The sequence below is a fragment of the Pseudochaenichthys georgianus genome, chromosome 9 (genome assembly GCF_902827115.2).
Source record: "Pseudochaenichthys georgianus chromosome 9, fPseGeo1.2, whole genome shotgun sequence".
Taxonomy (NCBI): Eukaryota; Metazoa; Chordata; class Actinopteri; order Perciformes; family Channichthyidae; genus Pseudochaenichthys; species Pseudochaenichthys georgianus.
Window position 1 is genome coordinate 34,896,844 of NC_047511.1, and position 26,056 is coordinate 34,922,899.

Genomic DNA, 26,056 nt, shown 5'->3' on the forward strand with positions numbered 1-26,056 from the left:
GGTTAAAAGTCCTAAAAGTAGCACATGATAATCTCTACTTCATTTCACAATACAGCAACAAGCACCATGGCATGAATCCCGACTGTGTGAAAGGGAAATCTGAAGTCATGTCAGGTCATGAAATCCCTGAGTAATGCCCAAAGTTACTGTCACCAGGTTTAGGGATCCCGTAATGTTACTCATCTTGCATCCTCAAATCATTTTCCCAGGAAATGTTTTGCAAATGATCAGTGAATAATTCAAGTCAATTTTGGCAAGTTGTGGTTTGCATCCAGACAAAACTTTGACGTGGCAAGTTGATTTAATGATACGCGTTAACTGGGAAAAGGTTAAGTAAGTCGTCACTGGTACATTGCTACTTTCTCTATAATTATGATAGACTTTAATTGATACAACCTGCTGTCTGTCAACAGCTGCAGACATAACACTCATACACATCCTATGACACAGCTGAATGTGTCATCTTGGCATGTTTGTCATTTTATATGCTGTGCTTTTCACGGCTATATTTTTCACAGTGACATGACAAACAGACTGTGGATCTATACTGTACCGTTGATCATCGGATAGATCATTATTTCTTTCCTAAATGTATTAATTTAAAGAAAAAAGTTAGGTCATTATTTTCAGTAAGACAATGCTAATGCAAACCAAATTTAAATTGTAATAAACAAATGCATTAAAGATACACAGTAAACTAGAAATACCATCTTGCGTTTTGATTTTTCGCCAAACCTCTTGCATACATTTGACTAGATTACATTAAGGACTCCTTTGTTCATAACATAATGTTACAGTGACATCGATTCCGACAATATTTGACTACATTTTATAGCCGTGTTAAATACCTCCCTCACCTGCATCTCCGATTGTATTGCCTTTCAGTAACAGGTGGTTATCATGAAATCTTACACTAGCCTTGCAGAGGGAGAGAGGGATTGTCACGCAACAAGCTGTCTTTAAGTAACAAAAAGCCTACCTGCATCCAGGTTATTACAGATTTAAAACACACACGTCCATGTACATGACTTATTGTCAAACCAAGGAATAAAAGCAGTTTAACTGAATGTACCCATTATGTTCTGTAAGTATATTCGGTCTATTTACACACTGCGAATAACCAGCAAAAACGGTTGTGTTGCATCACAAGCCTGTTTATCGTCACAGAGGTCGGGAAGGCTGACAACATCCGTTTCATGAACGTTAATTAACAGAAGCGACAAGCATAGACATAAACTGGTTTAGTCCTAATAAATATATGAAGTGCTATAATTTGGAGCATGGACATTTCCAGAACAAAATGTGAGAGCTAAAAGTCAGTCACTGTAGTGTCCAATCTGCCAAACTTTCATCAAATGTCATCTACTGATTAAGAAAGAAGGCAAAGGGATCAAATATGAATCAAAAAGTGTAGATAAGCATTTATTAGACATGATATTGCATCAACAAAACAAATCACCTGGCTCATCTTTAACAGCAAATGTATTAACCTATAATATCGTTAACAAAATGTCCAAGATGTCTTTATGTTTCCATTGTTTGAATTTTTCAAGTCAGGCACAAACAAAAACAAAGATATTGTAATGCACTGTAATGTACCTGGTGAAAATACTACGTTTAAAATGACCATTTTTCAGTCCTGGCTTCCACTGATTTGATCAAACCCTTTCCCATGACGCAGAAGTCCTCCAGTATTGCTTCAACGTTAGGAATGGTTTTTGCTTCATCTCCAGTCACCTCCACGCTCCGAGCTGATAGCTGTGACGTCTGTGAGGAAGGAAAAAGTAAAACATAGGAGAGAGGTTGATGCTGACGTGTGACAAGAGGAGGATGAAGGAACTAAGGACACATGATGCAACAAAGCAAGCTGTTTTTACTTAGATAAAGCTTGTTATAGATGGAGGACATCTATAGGCTTACCTTAAAGGGTGTTGGCATGAAAGCCTTTGGCTTCCACAAAACTGCGATCACTGTTCCACCATGCGGGTCACAGAAGAAGAGGGCCAGGTCCCCGAAAGCTTCCTGAAATAAATTAGGTAATATGATGAGTAGACATTCAGGACACAAGTGTGACATAACATATTGTGTTGCAGTGCTCTAGGCAAAAAGTCAAGGGAAAGTTTTATTCAAAACAGAACTACACGCCAGGACAAGAAAAGCAAGGGAAAATCGAATCCTCAGTTAGATATAATCTCAATCTTTATTTATTTATATAGCAGATTTAAAACAACCTTTAGTTGACCAAAGTGCTGTACAGGCAATAACTACAATATTAAATAACACAATGGGAGTACAATAATAAAACAATAATTAAAAACATGATAACATAGAAATAACTAGAAAACATATAAAAAACACATACAAATGTAAAAATGTAATGTTCAACTAGTGTTAAACGCCAGTGCAAAGAGGTGAGTTTTTAGCTGAGATTTAAAAAGTTCAATCGACTAGCAGTCCGGATATGTACTGGGAGGCTGTTCCAGAGTCTGGGAGCTGCAACACTGAAAGCCCTGTCACCTCGGGTTTTTTTCCTGCACCGAGGAACCACCAACATATTTTGCTGAGCTGATCGCAATGCTCTAGCAGGGGCATGGGGGTGCAACAACTCAGACAGTGTGGTGCCAGTCCATGCAATGAGTAAGTAAGCTGAACACAAATATAAATGCAGCACTTTTGTTTTTGATCCCATTTTTCATGAGATGAACTCAAAGATCTAAAACATTTTCTAGATACACAAAATAACCATTTCTCTCAAATATTGTTCACAAATCTGAAAAAATCTGTGATAGTGAGCACTTCTCCTTTGCCGAGATAATCCATCCCACCTCACAGGTGTGGCATATCAAGATGCTGAGTAGACAGCATGATTATTGCACAGGTGTGCCTTAGGCTGGCCACAATAAAAGGCCACTCTGAAACGTGCAGTTTTGCTTTATTGGGGGGGTCTGGGGTGTCCGAAAACCAGTCAGTATCTGGTGTGACCACCATTTGCCTCACGCAGTGCAACACATCTCCTTCGCATAGAGTTGATCAGGTTGTTGATTGTGGCCTGTGGAATGTTGGTCCACTCCTCTTCAATGGCTGTGCGAAGTTGCTGGATATTGGCAGGAACTGGAACACGCTGTCGTATACGCCGATCCAGAGCATCCCAAACATGCTCAATGGGTGACATGTCCGGTGAGTATGCTGGCCATGCAAGAACTGGGATGTTTTCAGCCTCCAGGAATTGTGTACAGATCCTTGCAACATGGGGCCGTGCATTATCATGCTGCAACATGAGGGGATGGTCGTGGATGAATGGCACAACAATGGGCCTCAGGATCTCGTCACGGTATCTCTGTGCATTCACAATGCCATCAATAAAATGCACCTGTGTTCGTCGTCCATAACATACGCCTGCCCATACCATAACCCCACCACCACCATGGGCCACTCGATTCACAACATTGACATCAGAAAACCGCTCACCCACACAACGCCACACACGCTGTCTGCCATCTGCCCTGAACAGTGAAAACCGGGATTCATCCGTGAAGAGAACACCTCTCCAACGTGCCAGACGCCATCGAATGTGAGCATTTGCCCACTCAAGTCGGTTACGACGACGAACCGGAGTCAGGTCGAGACCCCGATGAGGACGACAAGCATGCAGATGATCTTCCCTGAGACGGTTTCTGACAGTTTGTGCAGAATTTCTTTGGTTATGCAAACCAATTGTTGCAGCAGCTGTCCGAGTGGCTGGTCTCAGACGATCTTGGAGGTGAACATGCTGGATGTGGAGCTCCTGGGCTGGTGTGGTTACACGTGGTCTGCGGTTGTGAGGCCGGTTGGATGTACTGCCAAATTCTCTGAAACGCCTTTGGAGACGGCTTATGGTAGAGAAATGAACATTCAATTCACGGGCAACAGCTCTGGTGGACATTCCTGCTGTCAGCATGCCAATTGCACGCTCCCTCAAAACTTGCGACATCTGTGGCATTGTGCTGTGTGATACAACTGAACATTTCAGAGTGGCCTTTTATTGTGGCCAGCCTAAGGCACACCTGTGCAATAATCATGCTGTCTAATCAGCATCTTGATATGCCAGACCTGTGAGGTGGGATGGATTATCTCGGCAAAGGAGAAGTGCTCACTATCACAGATTTTTTCAGATTTGTGAACAATATTTGAGAGAAATGGTTATTTTGTGTATATAGAAAATGTTTTAGATCTTTGAGTTCATCTCATGAAAGATGGGTGCAAAAACATAAGTGTTGCATTTATATTTGTATTCAGTGTACTTGAACTGGATCCTGTAACTGACAGGAAGCCAATGAAGATCTGCCAAAACGGGTGTGATGTTGTCATAACGTCTCTTCCCAGTAAGAAGGCGGGCAGATATAAAGTTTACTTTAACACTTTAACTTCTGGTTAAACTGGTCTTGTTATTAACTCTAGGATTGATTGCATGATTCATCATTATTAAGTGTAAGTGTAGACTTTTTCATACACTGCAAAAAAAAGAAGATATGTCTTAGCGTCATAACATAGCCTGTGTCTTATTTATCACACTATCATTGGAGAAAAAGCAGAAATAAGGAAACGGAGAGGCCCTATTTGTTCACATTACTCGACAACAAGGAAAGACCCTGGCCATTAAACATGCTTAATGGTGCACCAGAGTGTAAGGACAAGTTGAAGGACAATCTGAAGAAGTTGCTGACTTTGTTTTTAGGAAATCTATCCGTTTTGTGAACAATGTAAGAACCCTCTTGGTATTTCTCTTCTCTGAATTTCATTTTTAATGTCAGGAAGCTGCTGGATGTCACAAAGAATTGACTTTGTTCCTGAATAGCCTAGCTGCGACTTGCATGAGCAAATCCTGCTGCATAGCTTCCACATCCCGTGTCAAAGAGGCCTCATTACCACCACACATCCTTTTTAACACAAGATTATCCCCGACAGACAACACTCACTCTGAGCTCTGCCAAGTAGAGGGTCACAGGGTTGTAGTCCACGACAGGCAAGGCCCCTCCAGTCTGGCCCGCACTGCCGGCGATGGCGCCCCTGCTGAAGGTGACAGTGGGGGGGTCCACTGCCTGAACGAGCAGGGGAACCTGCTTGGGGTTCAGCTGAATCAGCACGTCGTAAGCATCCAGCGGAGGGCGCATGACCACCTGCACAATCACAGACGAATGCATCACAAGGCAGAAATATTCTAACCAAATTCATTCCGATAGTAGGATATTCATGAAGATAATAGTAAATGAGACACTTGAACTGCTTTCTACTCACCCTGACATCTTGTGTCTGGTTGCTGTCCATCAACTGATGTTCCAGTAATTTAAGACTCTCTGCTGCCACCATCACCACACGCTGTAGCATCTGAAGACACACACAAAATACAACACTATTATGGTTACACTTGGTAGCATTTCGTATTCACTGAAGATATTCTGAAAGGTCATATCATGTAATATATAACCCTTCATTTGTGGTTTTAAAGCTATACATCATGGGGAGGCAGTGGATAGTGCATTGGTGTTCGGATCAGGGGAGCACAGGTTCAAACCCCACTGCAGTCAGCATGTCGTTGTGTCCCTGGGCAAGACACTTCACCCCAAATTGCTCCTGTGGTAGGGATGTGCATCTCCATCACTGAGGCCGATGCGATGCGCATCTCGATACGTTGCCACGATACGATACATTAACGATACATTTTAAACACCAGGCGATGCGATACGATACGATTCACCCCTGTTGCGATACAGTTCGATACGATTTGATTCAACATTATGCGATTCGGTGCGATACGATGCGAGTCAACACGATGCAAAAATAATGATACTTCAATATGGTACGACAGAGGATTTTTGTTTTATTCCTTACTATATATGCAGCAAATCATACATTAACAAAAAAGTGCTTTACATATTTGGTACTGCACATCTCATCATGCCGTTTACTTTTTTACCTTTAAAAGCTCTCCAGAGTACAGTACAATTGTATTATGTAACATTTGTGATATTGGGCTATATAAATAAACATTGATTGATATAACACCTCACAGTAAAACAATGTAAGGATGCATTGCTCATGATTAACAATGTGCTAATAACAGCTACCATAGTGCCATGCCCATACAGCTGCCAGCCTGATGTGCTTAACACTCATTCATAGGCTAACTCACCAGTGAGCAGAAAGCAGTGGGTTCCATATGAACAATAAAGAATACAAATAACCTTTCACAAACAGGTATTTCATAACTGCTTACAGTAAGGAAGACATTTAAATTATTATTGGCCGTCACAGGCTGCTGTAAACTAAACACCACTCTCTCTGACAGAACACCTCACTGAGTGATTTAACTCATAGTCTAACTTTCAGGTTTCTCTTTTCAGCCGCAGACCCCATGTCGCCTCTTTATGTGCGTCGCTAAGTTCCTCGTACTACTTGTGTACTTTAAAGCGGCTCGGCATCGTTAACAATTTGCGAGCGATTTTTCAAGTTGACCGTCTGTAGTATATAGTGCCGCGCACATATACCATCAGGACGTTACTGATGGGGTGCGGCTGCGGAGTGATACTGTGTGTATGCAAGCCCGCATCTAGGACGGATCTATGTATCATGGCTGTAGACCTGTTAAGTAATAAAGATACCTCATACAAAGGTCTACGGATACCTTATTACTCTCCATGACCTGCGGTCAACTATAGAGCATAAAGGACTATTACACCGTCTTTCTTGAACAATCCAAAGTGTTGCCAAACGTTTGATTTGTAGGTAGTTTTCGGTGCGCTGTGTTTCTCTTTCTCCTCAACTTCCGTGTGTGTTGATAACTGAGACTCTCGGCCTCCGTAGTGGCGAAGCAAATATCAAAGATCGTCTCTGCTGAGCGTTGACAAGATGAGGGGATTTTATATGAATGAATCGGTTTTTTACCTATGCAAAGACGCTACGCAATCGATGCATCGCGAGTTCAACCCGGTTCAACCCAAACTGTAGCCGATGTGCACTCTTTCAACCGGTGCACTCGCATCTTGAACGTTTATGCCGGTGCACCGATGCGAATCGGTGAATCTTAACATCTCTATCCTGTGGGGATTGCCCACAGTATTGAGTATGTCAGTTGCTTTGGATAAAAGCGTCTAACAAGTAACATGTAATAATGTAATGTAACATCAGCACTGGCATATTCAATAGCCACTTTCACAGGGCACAGAAAATACAAACAGCAATTCCAGACACGAAAAAAGACAATAACAACATGAACACCATTATATAGAGCGATTTCCAGCAATTGTTGTATTACAAGGAGCCGCCTACTGTATTTTGTCAACACGTATGATGAAAGTACACCCATATGTTTTTTGTATCAGTGCAAAAACGTAATTACATTTACAGCTGGAACCAAACAAGGTCATGTGCCAGTGTTTCTGACTTGAAGTAAATGAATGTGGGTACAGGGCTAACCTGAATATGGGCTTGACGTTGATCCGTGTCTTATATTGGATCTAATATTTATGGCTCTCAAGTAAATCTATACACCTGCAAAATGTTTGAAGATTCTTGTCTTTGTCATTTTTGACAATATAAAATCAATGCATGAAGTTGTCCAATAAATGTTCTTTATGAAATTCGACATCACTATTATGCCATTTGCACTATTTTTAGCAAATGTTATGCCTTAATCTCCTTAGGCTTTGGTAAAAGGTATTTAATTAGTTAAAGCAACTTTCTTCCTACTGAAAGGGTTTCCTATAACCCATTTTTTCCAACATTTAAACTAGTCATGACTGTTTTTTGGTTTACAGTTAATGAGATTATAACCCATTATCATTTATCATAGAAATGTTAAATGCAATTTTTAAACCAATAATGATCTTTGTGAAAAGGAACTCAAATGTTGGCCCAATTCCAAACTGCCCCTACACACTACCCCTCCATTCGCGGAGGGTCTGCCATATTAAGTGCTGTTCCAAACCAACGAGTGTGACGGGGTAGTGGGTTATCAAGCCCTCAAACAGCGAGTCTGCATTGGTCCTGACTTCACCAGAGGCCTGTACTACGAATCCAGTCTGCATTGGTCCTGACTTCACCAGAGGCCTGTACTACGAATCCAGTTCAACATACCCTGGATATGTTTGAGTTACCCGGCTTACCTAATCCAAAACAAACGCGCTCTCGCTAAGCGGTCCTACGACGCTGGTTATCAACTCGGTAACTCAAGCCAGGGTTTCTCTGTCCGACTGAGTGCGCGTTCACATGAAAGGGGCGGGGTTATCAACATTTGACCAATCACAAACATGGAGAAGCGTACTGACAGTGCAGCATTCATTTCCTGAATGAAAAGTGAACTATAATATTAGACAAATTAAGAAGTTAAACATCCATGACTTAAACACTTTATCCAGGATAAAAGGTGAATATAGCTGGTAAAAAGAAAGTGTTTGAATGCGTACATTAACAGGTTTATGATATCACTGTGGATCTGACTTTAAATTACATTTGACTCGAGTGTTTCGTCAACTTAAAGGTGGGGTAGGTAATGTTGGAGAAACCAGCTCGAGTGCGCTACACTTACAGAGCCCCTCCTCCAACACACACGAACGCGCACATGACCAATGAGGGCACAAGATAAGTTTATGCACAGATGGAAGGCTGATAGGCCATCCAGTTATTTTAGCCGGGCCGGCTAAAATGATTGGTCGTGCTTTTTACAGTACTACGGCTTCCACAGATGACATTTTTTTATGGATTTTTTGTCAAAGCACGTAGGATATTCATTGCTATCGGGATCTTAAGAGCATTCCATGGAATATAACAAAAAGTGTATCTCGAGCCGGTTTCTCAAACTTACCTACCCCACCTTTAATGTGTTGCTTAAAATAATACTTCTGCATACAGTATGTGACACTGTAAGTGTTGCACGGCCAGATACGGCTCAGCTGACTCAGATAAGGAAATATATGATACATTATGATGTGATATGAATGATAATGTGACACATCGAAGTCTGCACTCACAGTGCCGCGAACTGTACGTAATGTTTGATCCGGTTACTTATGTTGTGGCAGATATTTAAATAAGCTTTCTTAACGCTAATGTTATAATAATCAGATTGCTCTGAAGATGGGAGGTGATATTCTATTAATTTTCACGTTCACAGTCAGTTGATTTTTGCCGGTCGTCTTTCCTGCAACAGCAATTTTTCTGTATTTCCTTTATCCTGTAATATGACTCGATAGCTTTAAACTCCGCACACTGAGCTCTGATTGGTCAGCAGGCGGTGCTTTCACTGAGTTGATGCTCCGGAGCAGGTTAGCCGTTCAGCATAAGTTACCATGGAGATCTAGCCCGGTAAGAAGCAGAGGTGGGGACTCGAGTCACATGACTTGACTCGAGTCACATATTTTTTGACTTGAGACTTGCTTGACTAACATTGATAAAAGACTTGACATTCATGACTTGAGACTTGACTTAAGCTTGAGACAGATGACTTGAAAGGACTTGACTGTTTAAAATTAAATATTTGCGTTTGTTTTTGTAGTGAGATATTACGTTTAGTTTTTTCAAAAACGTGATTGGGTGATTATAGCGCCATGCGCGCAAACCTGGCAACCCACTAGAAGGCAGGAGTGTCAGTTAACATGGCAGCGGCTAGCTTTACTCCAAAAATAGTGAAGTTTAGAAGAAGTAATAAGGTAATAAGAAGAGAACAGCGGTATGCAGGGTCTGCAGCATAAAGACCAGTGACACGACCACCACAACATCCAACTTCATTCGTCACTACAAAAAAAACCACAGAGAAAGGTAGGCTACGTGCATGTGTTGTGTTAGCTAGAAAGCTAACGTTACCTTTAAGCTACGTTAGACTTGGTTTCAAATCGATTAAGCATTGCAAAGAGAAGACAAAACAGAGAGAGAGAGAAAAAGAGATGCCTCGTTTATTTCCCCTGTGTTATTATCAGAAGTTACTGTAAACTTTTGAATAATGTAGTTTATCTACTTTTAGTAGTTTGTTTAAATGTTTTAATTATGTTGTTTTTGTTTGTAGAAGTGCATCATTCCTTGATTTATTGTAAAATTAATCTGAACTTTTTGATCTGTTATCTGTTATAAACTGAATTAACCCAATTAACTGAGTTTTAAATCGTCCTACTTAGTTTCTAAGGAAATTATGAAGAGGAACAAATTAAATGATTTGAAAATGATATCTATGTACTGACGCTGTTGGCGGTTCTAGTGTTAACAGACATTTAAATTAAATATGTGTAATGGCAAATGCCATATACGATTTTCTTACCTGGAATTCTGCCTTTTTGAACAGGCTTTTTGATTGAGTCCTAGCTATATTGTCTGTAGTTCTAGGGTTAATATGAATCTAATATGATTGTCATCGGTCTAAATTAGACCGTGTATGTAATGAAGATCATAGTGTGGGTTGAATCCATGTTCATAACCACTGTCTTTTAACCGATTTAAATGCGGAATCTGGGCTTATTCATCAGAATTTCGTATGACTTGACTTGCTTGACCTGAGCAATGACTTGACTTGCTTGACTCTCATCACAGTGACTTGGGACTTGCTTGATACTTGTAGGTCAAGACTTGAGACTTGCTCATGACTTGCACATGTAGGACTTACTCCCACCTCTGGTAAGAAGTGAACCAGCGTCGTAGGACCGGAAACCCAGAGTTTTCCCTGAAGTTAGCTCGCTAAGTGAAAATCCGGCCGCTGCTGTACTACCTGACCGGACTCAACGCTGTTTGTGTTTACAAACAGTTCCGTGGAAACATTCATTGATAAACTGCACAACAAGAGCTATTTCATATCTTCATACAGATGATAACAACTTCATGGTTACCTCGTATTTGTTTAAACTTAGAATAAGTTACTCATGTCTATTCTAAAAAACGGTAAAGGTTTACACAGATTTTTGCTAAAACTAGGCGGCTTATAAACATCAGATTTTAAGACAAAAATATGTTTACAAAAAAGATATGCCATAAAAGATTTTTAGAGTTTTCTTTTTGTTATTTTTAATCCAAGAGATGCTAATTTGAAACCGTTGTTACGTATTATGGCATTTCCTGTTTCAGCTGGAGAGGGGAGTTCATCCCAAAGCTTGCCGCTGTATTTACTCCCTCCACCTGGAAGAAGGGAGCCTCATTAAGCTGCGAGTGTGACTACAGACAGGAGTGGCTAGGGTGTGGTTTGGAATTGGGCCGTTATGTTTACCATCACCTCCTGCTCCCTAGTGGCCATTCAGAGGTATTGCGACAACAATAATAACACTGAGCCAGGAACATTCACTCGACCCAGCTATTTGTTTTAAAACGATTTAAATGTGTGCTAGTCCTTGAAGGTCTCTTGTTTATTCAACAATAGCTGATGTATGCACCCTGTGCCACCAAATAAAGTAAAATTGAAATGATCTTGTGCATTGTGAGGAGTAAATAATGACGTCTCTGTCAAGACGTCACAGAGCACAAAGTTCCTGTTCTCCGCCACCGGTATAAAAGGAGGATGCTGGGGAGGCTCAGTGTTAATGTTGGGCTTGCAGAGGGAGTGAGGTGCTATAGCACAGGAAGTTTATCTGGGTCAACGACGCACGATGGGAAGTTGCCGTGTTCCCCTTTTCTGTTCAGTACTGTATGCCACTGGACTCTTCTACAGCCAAACAGGGGGATACAAAACCAAACACTTCACTTATTTCACCACGACAGAGGACAGCAATGAAAGGCAACTGGTGAGCTACACCTGATAGTCTCCCAAAGCACAAGTGCTAGTCAAAATGTTGTTTCTTATTTGATGTTCTGCTGATATTCTTAAATTCCTTCAAGTAATTCATAAAATGTCTGCCTTTTCAGATCATTGATTTACATGGAGTTTTGGAAAGACTACAGAACAATCCATTTCCAGCTCTAAGAAAAAAGCATGGCTATCTGTCTGTGGTATGTAATGTAACAAATCTGTCCATGTGCAATGATCTAAATCACTTAAATCAACCTATTCAGTCTGTTTAAAAAGTATTTATTATCTTTCAGTTAAACAATTTATTTTGGTGTTATATATTTTCAGTGTGATCCAGGAGACCAGTGTGCACTCAGAAAAGGCTCAAGGATCGGGAAACTATGTGACTGCCATCTGCCAAGAACATGCAACTCTTTTCTACACCGTTGTTTGTGATTCTCTGTGTGTTACAACATAAAACAAACAGGGTAAAAAAATCTATAAACTTGTGATCTATTTGATTGCATATTATTATTTGATTCGATCTTTTCTTCTGCAATAAGCATTTTTCAAATTCAGTTGAGTCCTATTCTATTAAATGTGTTGTTGAGCGAGTGTTGAGTGCTTGTATTTTGTTCCACTGACCTGTACAGTGGGTCCTTTCTTGGTCCACATGGATTGTTTCGTCTCTTTAGGCGTAGCTATAAACATGACAGGCAGAGACTCCCTGGAGGCCATGAAGTCATTCTTGATCTCTGTGTAGTCGGAGACTGCACGTGACAGAGAGGTGTACAACAACTTAACATTGCGTTCTTTCAGTGTGTATATAAAAAGAGGTCAGAGGTGTATTTGTTTGCGTGTCACCGAGGGAAAGGGGGTGTGAGAGCTTGCCTGCAAGCTGGTTATTGAGGTTGACTATCAGCGGGTTGTTCCTCCAGTCAAAGGAGGCGAGCAGATGAAGGAAACGAAGGAAGCCAACCTGAGGAGAACTGAGGGAGACAGAAATATATTGACATGACCTACTGAACGAACAAAGAGAAGTGACAAAACAATGTGTCCACTAATGAGTTTGACAATTTATTAAAAAGTAGAACTGGTAGTTACCCAGGAGGAGTAAAGGGTGCGGGCTGCAGGAAGAGGGACGCCACCAGCAGGTCTGCTGTGTCCTCTGTGACGTCTTCACTGAAGAGCTGAGCCCCCAGCCAACGCTTGGCCAAGCGACACACTGCCCCGAAACACGGGTGCTCCTGCTGGAGACTAACGAGACCAAGATGATATGTATAAGATGGAGCAAAACAAAATGAGATAATTGTGCATGCAGAGCAAGCTAAATAAAATAGGAAAGAGGCAAAAATATGTTGACCAAAGGTTGACTAAAGTGAACATTTAGAACCAATAAAAATGTATCATGTGTTATTATATCAGCAACATGTAAGGTTGAAAATAGTGTGGTAACCTGTAAGAGCACAACAACCCTGCTTTACCAAAACAAACACACAGATATTGCTTTGTGTCACTGTTTTAGTTTTACCCATGCAATGTGCTGGTGAGTATCGGCTTGTGATTTGTGGCCATCTCCAGAGCCTGAGCCTTCTCGTTGTCCCTAACAACCAGCAGCCCCACGGCATTCACACTCTCCCTCAGCACTTGAGGCTCCCGATGGTAAGCAACCTGGATGCGGAACACCAAGCCATCCTGGATGCACAAAAATATTTGAATTAGCTAGCATAGATGAATGAATACGTAGAAAAACTCTATGAAAACAACTTTCCTAGACATAACACAAACGTATAATTAGATTCCTCAAAACAAAAACCACAGTCAAATTACAGATAAGTGCGCAACCTCTACACAAACTCAAAAATATACCTTCCAGACATCTAGGTGTGTAGGGCAGGGCTTGCATGTATAATTATGGTGCTTCTTGAGTAACTCTCCCATGCGGATGTGGAAGGCGGTTCGGATGTGGCGAATGGCTAAGCGGTCATGTGGCCACTTTCCACTCCCCTCCATGTGACAGATCACTGCAAAAGCAGGGTTACCAATGATATTAGTTTGCATATCAACATGAGTTCCAATAGCTTAATATCTGTGGTTAAGGACCTATGGGTATTCCTACTTTGAATACATGGTTGTCACATAGCAGGTAAATTACAGAAATGAATACAATACACGAAAAAAATAAAAATAAGTTAGATGTAGTTTTAAACTGATTAAACAAGAGTTAAAACTCCTAAGTATTTGCTAGTAGTGGTAGGTGTTTACCTGTGATAGGGGTGATGTAAGCAGGGCAGGGTTTGCCTTCTTTTGGCACCAATGATCTGGAAGTCTTTTCTTTGTCAAAGAAGGAATAGTCCATCTTGAGTGGCACAGGAGGAAAGACCTGCAAGGCACAAACGAAATGTTGGAGCGGTCCTAACGTCAAAGTCACAATTTATAATATTAATTCAAATTAGGAGAAATTACTTAACGTTCACTACTACTACAGTAATAAAAGCAGTATGATGTCAAGAACAAGAGCTTTACCTGTGTGTATCTGAGTGCAGGGTGGGCTCCTTGCACTGCTGTGATGGAGAGAGGCAGACCTTCCAGCCTCCACAGTTTTCTACTCAGGTCATCATAGGACTGAACAACCAGTAAACTCTCCTCCTCTCCAGTACTAGGCACCTGCAGAATACAATACACGTCAGTAACTTGATATATATATATATATATATATATATGCATACACACGCACACACACACGATTAATACTATAAGAGGAAACAGCAACAACAATCTCCCATCTGGTGGACTAGACCATTTAAATAAGTAAGCAAGAAACTCAAAAATGCACATGTAATACACCATTAATTAAATGTATGTTCCAACAAGAACAAAAACTACTAAATGTAATTAACAATAATGAATTAAATACAAATAGCATTTAAAAAAGATGCAGGATCTTCTTTTTGGATAAACATAGCACAACAAATGAAAAACTCAATTCTGCATGTTTTTAATGAATAACACAATCGTTTTATATTGTATGTGTTGTCTAAGCCTAAACGATTTGGCATTACCTTTTAACATCAAGGACATGGATTTCAAGGCAATATACGAAAGTAAATCAAGAAATGAAGTAAACAAGCTGATCTTCAAGTTCCTCAAAACACTGGTCTGAGGACAAGGATTTAGTATGAACATTACATAAAACAACAGTAGGTGGCGTTTATGCTCCAAGTGGAAGCGATTCGCCATTAAAGAAAAGCAGATTACCTCACTTCCTGTTTTGATGACGTCATCCAACAGCGCCCCCACATACCGTATAGCACTTTCGGGGATATCTGCATGCCTGGTGGATAATAGGTATATCATTTTCTTTATAAAAACGAGTTTGCAAGAAATTCAAACACACATTCGCCTCACTGTACATCTGTTAGGGCAATGCCGAAGTGAAACTGGTCGCATGTTGGCTTTTTATTAGCCAACAGACCGATTTTGCGAGTTGGCGTACAATTTGCTAACGCTAGCTTGCTAACCTAACATGCATTTTCAGATATTAGTCCTCTGACTGAATAAACAATGAAGCGTGCGAGCAGGAGACGGAGCTCTGTGTGGGACTGCTTTGAACAAGAGGGGAAGGTTGTCCGCTGCATGAAATGTGACGCTACATTGAAGTACTGCGGAGGAGCTACCAGCACCATGATTAGCCACATGAGCAGACACCATGCGTCCACCGCACCGCTGGACGAAGACGAGAAACCGGTCATATGCCGTGTTCAGAGCCTCGAGGAGGAGAGTACCGCTAATTCGGAAATAATGCAGGTTGCTATTATGTCCTCCAACATAAATATCATGAATGCAAACCCCACTGAGCGTGACTGCGGAGTGAAGAGGCGCCCGAAGAGGAGCTCTGTGTGGGACATTTTCGTTAGAGTGGACGACGAGGTTCACTGTACGATGTGCGACACAAAGCTTAAGTACAGGAGCAGCACCACCAACATGATGTACCACATCAAAAACAACCACCAAGGCACTGCATCTCCCCTTCGGGGGATTAATAAAGGTCCATCTTCATCTTCTTCTTCTATGCCCAATGCTGGTGTGTCGGTCGCAGCCCACACAGAGGTGACTGAGCTCATCTCCAGAATGATTGAGAAGGACATGCTTCCCATCAGCCTGATTAGAGGTGATGGTTTCCGTGAGCTACTTGCATACACTGTGCATACTTATAAAATGCCACCTGCTGAAGATATTGTACGCCTTATAGAAGGACATTTCCAGGAGAAAGCAGAGGAGCTTCTAGTGCAGCTTGGTAAAGTGGAGAAAGTGTCTCTCACTGCTGACTTCTGGACAGCCCTCCCATTTCAGAGATATGTTACAGTTTCCTGTTCATTCATAACAGAAGACTGGCAGGGCAGGTCAGTTGTGCTGCAGACACACAAGCTATCGCCCGACAGCCACACTTCTACAGACAGTGTCACAGAAAGGCTTTTTAACACTGTGGAAACCTGGGGTATTGATGGGAAAGTGACTGCATGTGTTCATAACGACACACAAGGCATTCTGTTCACCCATGAGTGTCCCCCTGTCACCTGGGACTATGCCACTTGCTTTGCTACTACATTGCAGCTGGCAGTCAGTGTTGGGCTGAGTGAGGATTTGGTCCGCATCATCGTTTCCGCAGGGAAACTAGTCAAACACTTCAATCACAACTTGCAGGCATGTGAAGCCTTGGAGCAAAAGCAAGTTCACATGTGTCTGCCACAGCACAAGCTTATCCAGTCAAGCAAAGCTAGATGGGACACAATCTGTGATATGTTTGAACGATTACTGGAACAACGGTGGCCAATTAAAGCGGTGCTCTCCGATCGCACAATCACCAACCGACAGGAAGCCCAGATGCTTGAGATTGAAGACGATTGCTGGCAAATAATTGAGAATTTCACACCTGTGCTTGCAACTCTGAAATGGGCGACAACAGTGATATCTACTGAGACAGAAGTGTCCATTTCAAACATCTACCCGATCACATTCAGCCTTATTCAGACCCATCTGGTGCCAAAAGAAAACGATGTGGAACAAGTCTCCGAGTTCAAGCTGAAGGTTCAAAAGCTACTTCAAAATCACATGGAGGTAGGCATAAACTAAATCATATTTTACTGACTGAAATATATTTTGAAATCATTTTAGCAGAACAAGTGCTAACTAACAACATTTGATTATGATAAACAATCTGCATTCCATTTAAATAACTATATCAATTTAATTGTATTGTTCGCAGGTTGACTCGAATGGCCTCGCCTCCAAACCAGCTCTGATTGCCGCTATGCTGGACCCTCGTCACAAACATCTCAGCTTTCTGACACCAACAGGAAGACTGTCGGCAAAGGTGAAACTGCACGAACTGGTTGCAAAATTAGATGTGATGACTACTACTGTGGGCCTAAAGGATGAACACCAAGAGATCCTGGTCACACCTGATATCAGCCAGGAGGCAGCTATGCCCTCCCAACTGAGAAGTGACACCAAAAACACCATGATGTTGCTCCTAGGAGACAACTACAGTTCCTCCTATGCCACAGACTCTGAGGCTCAGGTCGATTACTATTTGAGAGACATTGCGCCCTCTTTGGACATAAACCCCCTTGACTGGTGGAAGGTAAATGGACCAAGATTCCCCAAACTGGCTACTCTGGCGAGACACTATTTGTGTGTACCCGGGGTATCACTGCCGTCTTTATTGTCAGAGTCTGGGCAAACATTTGCAAAAATGCGTACAAGACTGGCCCCAGAGCATGTTGACATGATGATCTTTGTAAACAGAAATGCATAACTTGTATGACAACCTATATTCATGTTAGAGAATAGTTACTGTATGGTAGTGTCAGGTTGACCCTTTGATTAGATGTTTCAAGAGTATGGGAAAAGAAGCTGGTAGGTACTTTTCCACGGTTGATGTGTTATATTTGTAGGCGCAAGCAACGCTAAACATATGAATTTCTTTAGTCGACAAATGGTTAGATATTTTTTCCCTCGGCAGTTGTAATGAGCTGAGCAGCAATCAAATACCTAACTATCTAAATCTTACATTTAAATTACATTATATTGCATTTAGCTGACAATAAGTGCGTTCGCCCAACAAAATACAAACTTGAAGAAAACAGAATCATATAAGTACATCAGGTTTCATAGAGCAAAAACATTTCAAGTGCTACTCAACTGGCTTTAGGTAAACCAGTCCTTTATTAGTATATAAGTGCTTTGTTAATAGTTCTATTGCTCGAAGTGGAGGCGAAAGAGATGAGTTTTCAGTCTGCGCCGGAAGGTGTGTAAGCTATCTGCTGTCCTGATGTCGATGGGGAGCAAATCATGGTAAACAACCATCTTTAGCTGTCTTTGGCTCTTTTTTCTGCTGTAACAAATGTAAATGTCCCCTCTGTGGGACGAATAAAGGTATTCTGATTCTGATAAATCTCAATTGTAAAATAAATGAAGGAAAAAAAGCACTGGTTTGTTCCTTTGTACCAAGATAGCATTCTTAATATGTGCATTTACAATACAGCTAGAAACTCACTGACCAAACTAACCACTGTATTATTAACAGAACAAAATGTGTATCGTGTCTCTCAGTATGTAAAGCAAAAATAAAATACATACAGCTGTAACAGGTGTGTAATGATCTGTCTGGGGACCAGTCGTTTCTGGCACATGCTCTTTCCATCCCATAGCACTGCCTCAGTGATGGCACCGTCCTGGAAGCGACGCAGCTCGGAGCGAGAACCCCACAGCTGGCGGAACTCAGCCGACTAGCAGAAGAAACACTATTATTGTTAACCATAACATACGCCTTGCAACACAAAATAAAACAACTTTAAAACAAAAAAACTGACAAACAAGACAACCCACTTGAAAGAACTCATTCCATAAAATCATGTGACAAGTTTTTCTCTTTTTCCCCCAATAAGAAAAGCTTTTTTATAAGTTTATATTCAAGCCACACAAAAATATAAGTAATTGAGTGTCTATGAATGCTAAAACATAAGTACAATGTAGTACAGAGTAGACACTAATATAGATGGGCTCCTTTGTAGCATTTTTGATATCTAGGAAAATAAAACACGCACAAAAAACAGAGACAGGTGGCTTACCTTAGGGCTGTCTGCAGGTGGGCCTCTCTCCAGGACAGAGGATGCCAGCTCTGGCTTTAAAAGCAAACCGAAGCAGAGGGGAGGCTGGGCTTTGTGTTTTGGGGCTTCACTCTCCACAGACCACTGTAATAAAACAAAAACAAAGCACAAACATTTAGTGATTTATGATTGTAAGGCACGTTCAAACTCAAGTTATGAGTCAAAAACATAGTGTTAAAAGTAGTAGTATTACTGCTGAAGAAGAATCTGATCTATAAGACACCATTGTAATGGAATCGTTATTGATCAAATCTTATCAATTCCCAAAGCCAGAAATTGGTAAACCCTGAATTAAAATGTTTCCCACCTCAGGGTCAGGAGAGAGGGAGTGGGTGAGGAGGCTGATCCTTTGGCCCAGTCCTTGCTGTAGCAGTGACAGAATAAAGGGGAGCGCAGCGTGGACATAATCTCCACTGTGGTCCATCAACTCACTGAGGAGGTCCAGTTTCTTACAGCTGGACTGAAGCTTTACCAGCTCGCATAACCTGAGTAACAGATGAAAAGCACAAAACAGATGATGTGACCAGAAAACGTACTTTAGTGATGAAAGCGAACAGTATTTTTCCAAAACAACATTATTACCCATAATTTAGGTGATAGGAGGGTGTATGAACTATCTTTAGACAGATACAACAAAGAAACAGTAAACACATGTGATAAACCGTGATAAATGTAGTCCGTGTGTGAGAAGGTGTAAAAAAGACTGCTCATTTAGTAAATAGAAAAGTGACAGGATTTTGATTTGTTAAAAAGATCCATACTGGAAGACATGGTCGCTTGTCCTTATCATGGGTTTGGGGGTCATGAGGAGGCTGTGGAACCCATCCACCGTGGGGTTGTCCCAGAACTGCATTGACACAGATGCCTCATGCTGCAGCTGAAAACCAAATTATAAATAGTCAATAGAGTGCCGTTTAATCTCACCAGTGTAAAAATGATCTACACACATTTGTTTTTACAGTATTTACCTGTTTGTAGGTACAAGCAGTCATGTCAGCACACATGTTGAGATGTCCTGAAGGGTCCACAAACACCACCTGGAAAACATTGTGGAACTCTTCCATAGATGGCTGTAGGAAAAAGAAGAATAGGAAAGAATATGATTAATTGAGGAGGTTAAGAAAAAGTGTCGGTTAAACTACATGCACTGGTTTATACAACTCACAGCGGAAGAGTCAGGATCTTTGGCGAGGCTTATTCCATTCACTGTCAGGTCTGTAGATGCTGAGGGTTAGAATTAGGAGTTGGGTGAGTCGCAAGATATTCAAAACAGCAATACGAGCTAATTGCTCTAAGACAAACTACTGTATAACATGTATCATGTTTAGTGAGTTTTAAATGTCTTACCCAGGAAGTTCAAGCTGTTTCGAAGCAGCTGATAGGCTGTCATGGAGTTGCTGATTCTGCGACTGTTCAGCAAATAGGCCAACAACATTGAAGCCAGGAATCCATTGAAACAACCAGTGCCCTATAAGACATTAAGAGAGCAATACAAAGGTGAGGTCAGAGAATTGGTGTAAGAATACTAATACATAATACATGTAAAAAGTTCTCAACAAGTCAGAGAACCCTTTCAAGCCTCCTACCTGGTCGAGCTCTCTTTGTCGAAGCCAGACTTTGAGCAAAGCCACCCCATCTGCAAAAGCGAAGCACTGGGAGCCAACAGCAGAAAGAAACTGGAGGTGCGGCCTGGGCAGTAAATCCCCCAGAACAGAGCTATTGTAATGAGGGGTGGGAGGTTCGGTGCCCTCTGCAACAAAGGAAAAACAAATATTACGATATTTATTTTGGATTGTTGCTGAAAATGCAATCATAAATAACGTATGACCATTGTCTAAGAGAGTGATTGCAGGGGACAGTGAAATTGTGATGGCTGATTATATTTAGATGAACAATCTTACCAGACTGAGAGTTCTGCAATCCACTGTACCACTCTGTCCGGATATTATTTTTCTGCGGGTGGAAACGGCTGGGCTTGAAGAATCCAGGAGGCGGACAGGCATGGATGTTAACAGTGAAGCTGGAGGAGTCTTTACCTGAAATATCAGACAACACATAACATATAGCAATCACAACTCAAACTTGTAAACACTGTGAGATTAAAGGATTGTGTACATTAGGAAATTAGAAATTAAACTCTTCCAGTAAATAAATAAATTATACAAAATCAAAAAGTGAAATACCTGGAGGTGTTAGCAGCAAAACGGGTCGGAGTCGATTGCCATGGAGACAGGAATAACGCATGGTTCCAATTTCAGAGGAAGATGCGAGATACTGTGCCAGGCCTGCCAGGTAGAGTGCCCGTTTCCTCGGATACCTCTGGTTCACAACATCCTTTGGATGGAGGACATCCTAATAACAAAAAGACGAGGCACCACAAACAATCAGTCTCTATTTTAATATTATAAACAGGGGTGCACATAACTGGTACGCAGGTACGGCACAAATCTGAATTGCGTGACGTCACTTGTGTCACTACGCGCCTTTGCGTACCTCAAAACATCCAAACAAAACACATATTTTGTCTACACGTGTTTCTTGTCAACACTCAAGTAAACTTCTAGACATGTAAAGGAAAACAAAGACATTAAGCAGCTATGTTGCCATTTCGCTCCCTGCTAAAAATCTTCTGTCTTTCTATGACTGATTGTACTGTGCTGGCCGAGCCGCGCAGGACATAACCGACGGACCTGTGAAGCTTTACAGGAGGCAGAGGCTTAGATCACCGGACAACAGAGTTGTTCACCGTGTGCACAGACAGGGTTAACGTCAGTATGAACAACAGAATTGTGCCAAAACTCCGCCAACTGGCTGCAGTGGGAGACTCCCCTGTGCACATTCTGTGCTCCGCACAAACACTGGAGCAAAATCAGCTGATCACAACGCTCACGCTCTGTGGTCAAGCTGCTGCAGTTTCGTTTACAACAAAGTGGAGTAAAACACACAGTTGCAAACTTACTCGGGGTGTTTTAAGAGTTTGAAATCAGATCTTGTGTAGGAATACTCTGTTACAGTAAAAGTCCTGCATTCAAAATGTTCCTCAAGTAAAAGTACAAAAGTATTCTCATCAAAATATAGTTAAAGTAGCGACAGTAAAAGTAGTCATTGTGCAGATTGGTCCATTTCAGAATAATATATATATGGTAGGTTTTATAATGATTGATCATTAAAGTGTTATCAAAGCTGGTAAAGGTGCAGCTAGTGTTAATGACTTTGTATACTGCAGGCAGGGGCGGACTGGGACTAAAGAACAGCCCTGGAATCTCACCCAGACCAGCCCACGCAAATTGTCAACGGAGGGATTTAAAAACATTAAAAAGTAAGGCCGGTGTCGGTGCCGTCAGCGAATCAAGCCGGCCGTCACCGGCCCTTGATGACCGGTAGCTTGTGAATTTACTCCAGGTGGAACTAAAGTCTGATTTTAGACTTGAATATATTTCACATCATTAATCCAGATCTGTAAAGTAACTAAAAGGTATTCAATGTAAGAAAAAGTTATTAGAGAGTTGTCACCATGGACAAGTGAGTTTGGCAATTTACTTGTCCGAATACATTTTTCACTTGTCCAGAAAAATCGATCAGCATTGTATTTTACATTTTCCCACGGTTTTTACGACACCGTTAACGTAAGTGAACGGTAATATTTTACTGCATCACACATAGGGTTGGGTATCGTTTGGATTTTAACGATTCCGGTTATGCTTTTCGATTCCGTTTTTTTTCCGGTTCTCGATTCCGGTTCTTTGGGAGGATACAAATAAGTCCCATGACAAACTGGGAGAAAAATGTATTTATGAAAACATTAAGTCAAATCTGTATTCCTATTTACAAATCACTTCATACTGTTTAATTTTGTTACGGTTTTTGAATACAATTATATAAAAAATAATTGTTTAGTTAGTTCCAAGTGGTGCAGTTTGAGAATGTACAATTGGCCCAGTCTCCTCTGATGTTAAACTGCAACCTGCCTGTGAGACAGAGTTCAACCACACACTCCGTCTGTCCAAAACATGTCCTGCAATACACATGCTGCAGCTGCCCAGCTACTCACTGTTTGTAAAAGTAAATAAAAAGTATTTTCATTTCAATAATGTACTTTCTATACCCTGCTTCATAAACAATACTGACATCCCTGTGCTGCTCCGAGTCTGGGGGTCCGGGGATGTGAGGACAGCGCGAGGACACAGACAGGGAGGCTGTTTCACTTCATAAAAGAAATGGCGGTCAATATTAACAACACAGGAGCTAAAACGCTTAATAACCTTGTTTACGTGTTAGAGAAAGAACATAAGAAAGTTTGACAAATATGAGGCTGTTAAACGGGCAGCGGATCTGCTATGTGTGTAGAAAGAGAGAGAGAGAGAGAGAGAGACGCTGAGCTGCACCGTGCAGCGATCAGCTGATACGGAGGATAGAGAGAGAGCTGCGGTCCGCGGGATCGGCCTCCGCCTCCTGTCCTCACAACTCTTATTAATCCCGGTACCGGACAATTGTTATTTGTTCTTACTCGGAACCGAGTTTTGCTCACATTGGCAGGGTTGGGAAGCAACGGCAGTGCCACACGTCCCGTCCCGCCCCGTCTAACAGTACAGAAAGCAGCGAGATGCCTTAGGAATCGACGAGCAACACCACAACAATGGCGGACACGGACAATTTGCGAATGAGTTCTGCCTTTTGTAAGCTGAATTTATCAATAATTTGTCAATAAATAAGGGCGAAAAACGTCACTTGTCCATCGGACAAGTCAATTGAAAGATCTACTTGTTCGATATTGTGAATAACCCGTCCCGGACGGTGGGACGTGTGCTTTTTCGCACACTGGTATTAAATACATGTAGTGGAGTAAAAGTACACCATTTACCACTGAATTGTAGTGGCGTAGAAGTACAAAGTAGCATCAAAGTCAAGTAAAGTACAAATATCTCAAAATTGTACTTAAGTACAGTACTTGAATAAGTGTACTTAATAGAATAACTTCCCACATCTGAAATCAGATATGACTTCAAGTCATGTTATAATTTCTTAGTATTTTATCTTTCCACTTGGCCTCAGGAAATGCAAGGACTTCACAGTTTTGGCAACACGTTTTGGAGAAAGCAAATCGGAGGCTTAAACAGGGACAGGGAGGTGCATCTTCATCATCATCTAGCATGCAAGAGGTGTAAATAGAGGACAGTGAAGGAGACACTGAGGAGGACCATGCTTCGTGTGGAGTGAGTACCAAACGCTGTCTCCTGGTACTCATCTGAGTAACTCACTAAAAAGGTTATGTGCGCCCCTGATTATAAATCAATTTTTATATTGCATTCAGTACTTGGTAATAGCACATTGCTTTCAAGGCTTGAGGTGATGTATTAAAATATAAAAGGGGGCAGGAGACTTACAGCTGGGATAGTGACAGCCAGGTCCACCCTGATGCGTGGTTTGGTGCAGGTGCCCAGGGGGTAGCTGCCGATCAGATCCACAGAAGCAGGAGGCACCATGTGGAACTTGCCCTTCGTTGCTTTGGGCACCAGGAGGAAAGGGACCTTCACTTCACTGGACAGCCATGACAGGTCACTTACCTGAACATATAGAGAGATTAAGAGATAAATAAGGTCACAGGTTAAAGTGTGGGAAGTTTTGCCTTTTCATGAAGCTTTTCTTAAAGTTGAAATACTACATACCTCAACCTCTGGTGATTCTGGTACAGTCTGGATCAGCTTGGTGACTGTCTGAATGAAAGAATCGATTTGCTGTTTCTTGCGCTCACTCAGGGCCACCTCTTTCAGCAACTCTTCCATCTGTTATTGGTGATAGATTATAGACATTTTACCACAAGCGTGAGCAAGGTTGTGTGTTATTGTTTGACAGGTTTCCCTTAAGTCACAACTTCATTCTCTGTCCTTGTCAGAGGTCTTACCTGCATCTTCAGCAGGCTGCAGTGAAACAGACTCTCTGCCTCTTTCAGCTGGTTCAACTCCTCTGCTGAGGGGGGTTTGTACAGATCACTCCGGGACAGCTTCACCGGATGATACACACTCTCCTCCCCCCCAGCGTCTTCGGGTTTGCTCCTTTTAGCTTTAGACGGAGCCGCGTTCTCCTGCTCCTCATGACTCTCGGGGGGAATCATCTGTAAAACAACAAAATGCAGTGGCATCAACAGCAGCTCGGTTTTATCCAACTTTGAATTGTATAACTAGTAAGGCATCATAATCAGGGTATACGATACACACTGGGCCTACTAACTAGTAGTTATTGAAGCGTTTGTTCTAGTGTGTGTTGCTTTACCGGAAAGCACTGCATTTCTATGATTAAAGAGTGCACATTAAGTCTCAACAATGTAACGTAGTTGGCCATTTGCAGGAAAAGCATGCAAGCAGCACCCGTGTAGCCCTAGGTAAACTGCCTCGTTTGTTAACTAAGCGGTAGTTAGCCACCTAGCAGCTACAATCATAATACATGTCAGCAGTCTTACCTCTGCTGCGTCGTCGGCAACAGGTTGCTTATTTTTCATGTCTGATCTGATTCCAATGTGAGGAAAAATCCGGTATTTTGAAGTTTTGATCAACACTGCTTTCTCTTCATATCGCTCTCACATGTGCACAGGGTCAGTCATACATGCTACATAGCAAAATATTCCGCTGATTGGTGGAAGAGTGGCCGGGGTGAAATGTGATTGGCTCACTGTATGTCGAGCGTGGTCGAGACTCGTTCCGGCTTCAACAAGATAGGTTGCATGAACAGTCTTCTTGTGGCACTGATGTGTCGGGGTCCAGGGATGCCTAAAGTTAAATACAAATAAAACCTCATGCGGTAAAACACTTATTTATTTATATATTAACTTAAGTTGTTATTTTCTGAATCCAATACCTACAGATCTGTGGCAGATGTTGACGGCAGCAGATGATTATGACTTGTCCCCACCACTTTTTTAAATGGACTTAAGTGTTTATTGGATCTGTTGATTTAAAAGTATGGTTTTGAGGATGGATTCGTTAATGCTGTTGAACTGTAGTTATTATACAAAGAAGTGTTTATCTTATTAGCCTACCTTCAGTGATACAAATGTTATGAACCAAATAGTAGAAACTCCTGTAATATAGGGGTCATGAACAGCAGATGTTTATGAAGGCACAACGCATGAATTCGTTGTTACACATGCACAACACATATTTAAATGTATCAC

General features: G+C 41.6%; 2 protein-coding genes across 3 annotated transcripts; one reads left to right on the forward strand and one right to left on the reverse strand.

Moving 5' to 3' along the window:
* Positions 1–1,397: 1,397 nt before the first annotated feature.
* nol6 (nucleolar protein 6 (RNA-associated)) lies at positions 1,398–25,906 on the reverse strand. The gene is made up of 27 exons (XM_034090501.2): positions 25,745–25,906; positions 25,346–25,652; positions 24,791–25,000; positions 24,555–24,671; positions 24,273–24,452; positions 21,072–21,240; positions 20,790–20,924; positions 20,475–20,638; positions 20,236–20,356; positions 20,054–20,112; positions 19,857–19,958; positions 19,650–19,765; positions 19,196–19,373; positions 18,850–18,972; positions 18,359–18,507; positions 14,975–15,050; positions 14,243–14,383; positions 13,982–14,099; positions 13,586–13,740; positions 13,248–13,411; positions 12,821–12,973; positions 12,608–12,705; positions 12,362–12,486; positions 5,275–5,364; positions 4,956–5,156; positions 1,921–2,022; positions 1,398–1,767 (listed from the first exon to the last, which is right to left on the reverse strand). The coding sequence occupies exons 2-27, from the start codon at positions 25,382–25,384 to the stop codon at positions 1,618–1,620; spliced, it is 3,435 nt and encodes a 1,144-aa protein (XP_033946392.1). The 5' UTR covers positions 25,385–25,652; positions 25,745–25,906; the 3' UTR covers positions 1,398–1,617.
* LOC117452063 (E3 SUMO-protein ligase ZBED1-like) lies at positions 15,008–18,366 on the forward strand. Of its 2 annotated transcripts, XM_034090508.2 has the most exons (3): positions 15,008–15,064; positions 15,255–16,834; positions 16,983–18,366. In XM_034090508.2, the coding sequence occupies exons 2-3, from the start codon at positions 15,281–15,283 to the stop codon at positions 17,532–17,534; spliced, it is 2,106 nt and encodes a 701-aa protein (XP_033946399.1). In that variant the 5' UTR covers positions 15,008–15,064; positions 15,255–15,280; the 3' UTR covers positions 17,535–18,366. The 2 variants fall into 2 exon arrangements, with proteins under 2 accessions (XP_033946399.1, XP_033946398.1); XM_034090507.2 differs by having other exon boundaries at positions 15,057–16,834.
* Positions 25,907–26,056: the final 150 nt, after the last annotated feature.

Coding starts and splice junctions, on each gene's coding strand:
- LOC117452063 (XM_034090508.2), top strand. CDS start 15,281: ATGAAGCGTGCGAGCAGGAGACGGAGCTCTGTGTGGGACTGCTTTGAA. Junction 16,835..16,982: donor TACTTCAAAATCACATGGAG/GTAGGCATAAAC, acceptor TATTGTTCGCAG/GTTGACTCGAATGGCCTCGC.
- nol6 (XM_034090501.2), bottom strand. CDS start 25,384: ATGAAAAATAAGCAACCTGTTGCCGACGACGCAGCAGAG. Junction 20,639..20,789: donor ATTGCAGAACTCTCAGTCTG/GTAAGATTGTTC, acceptor CCTTTGTTGCAG/AGGGCACCGAACCTCCCACC. Junction 20,357..20,474: donor GACAAAGAGAGCTCGACCAG/GTAGGAGGCTTG, acceptor AATGTCTTATAG/GGCACTGGTTGTTTCAATGG.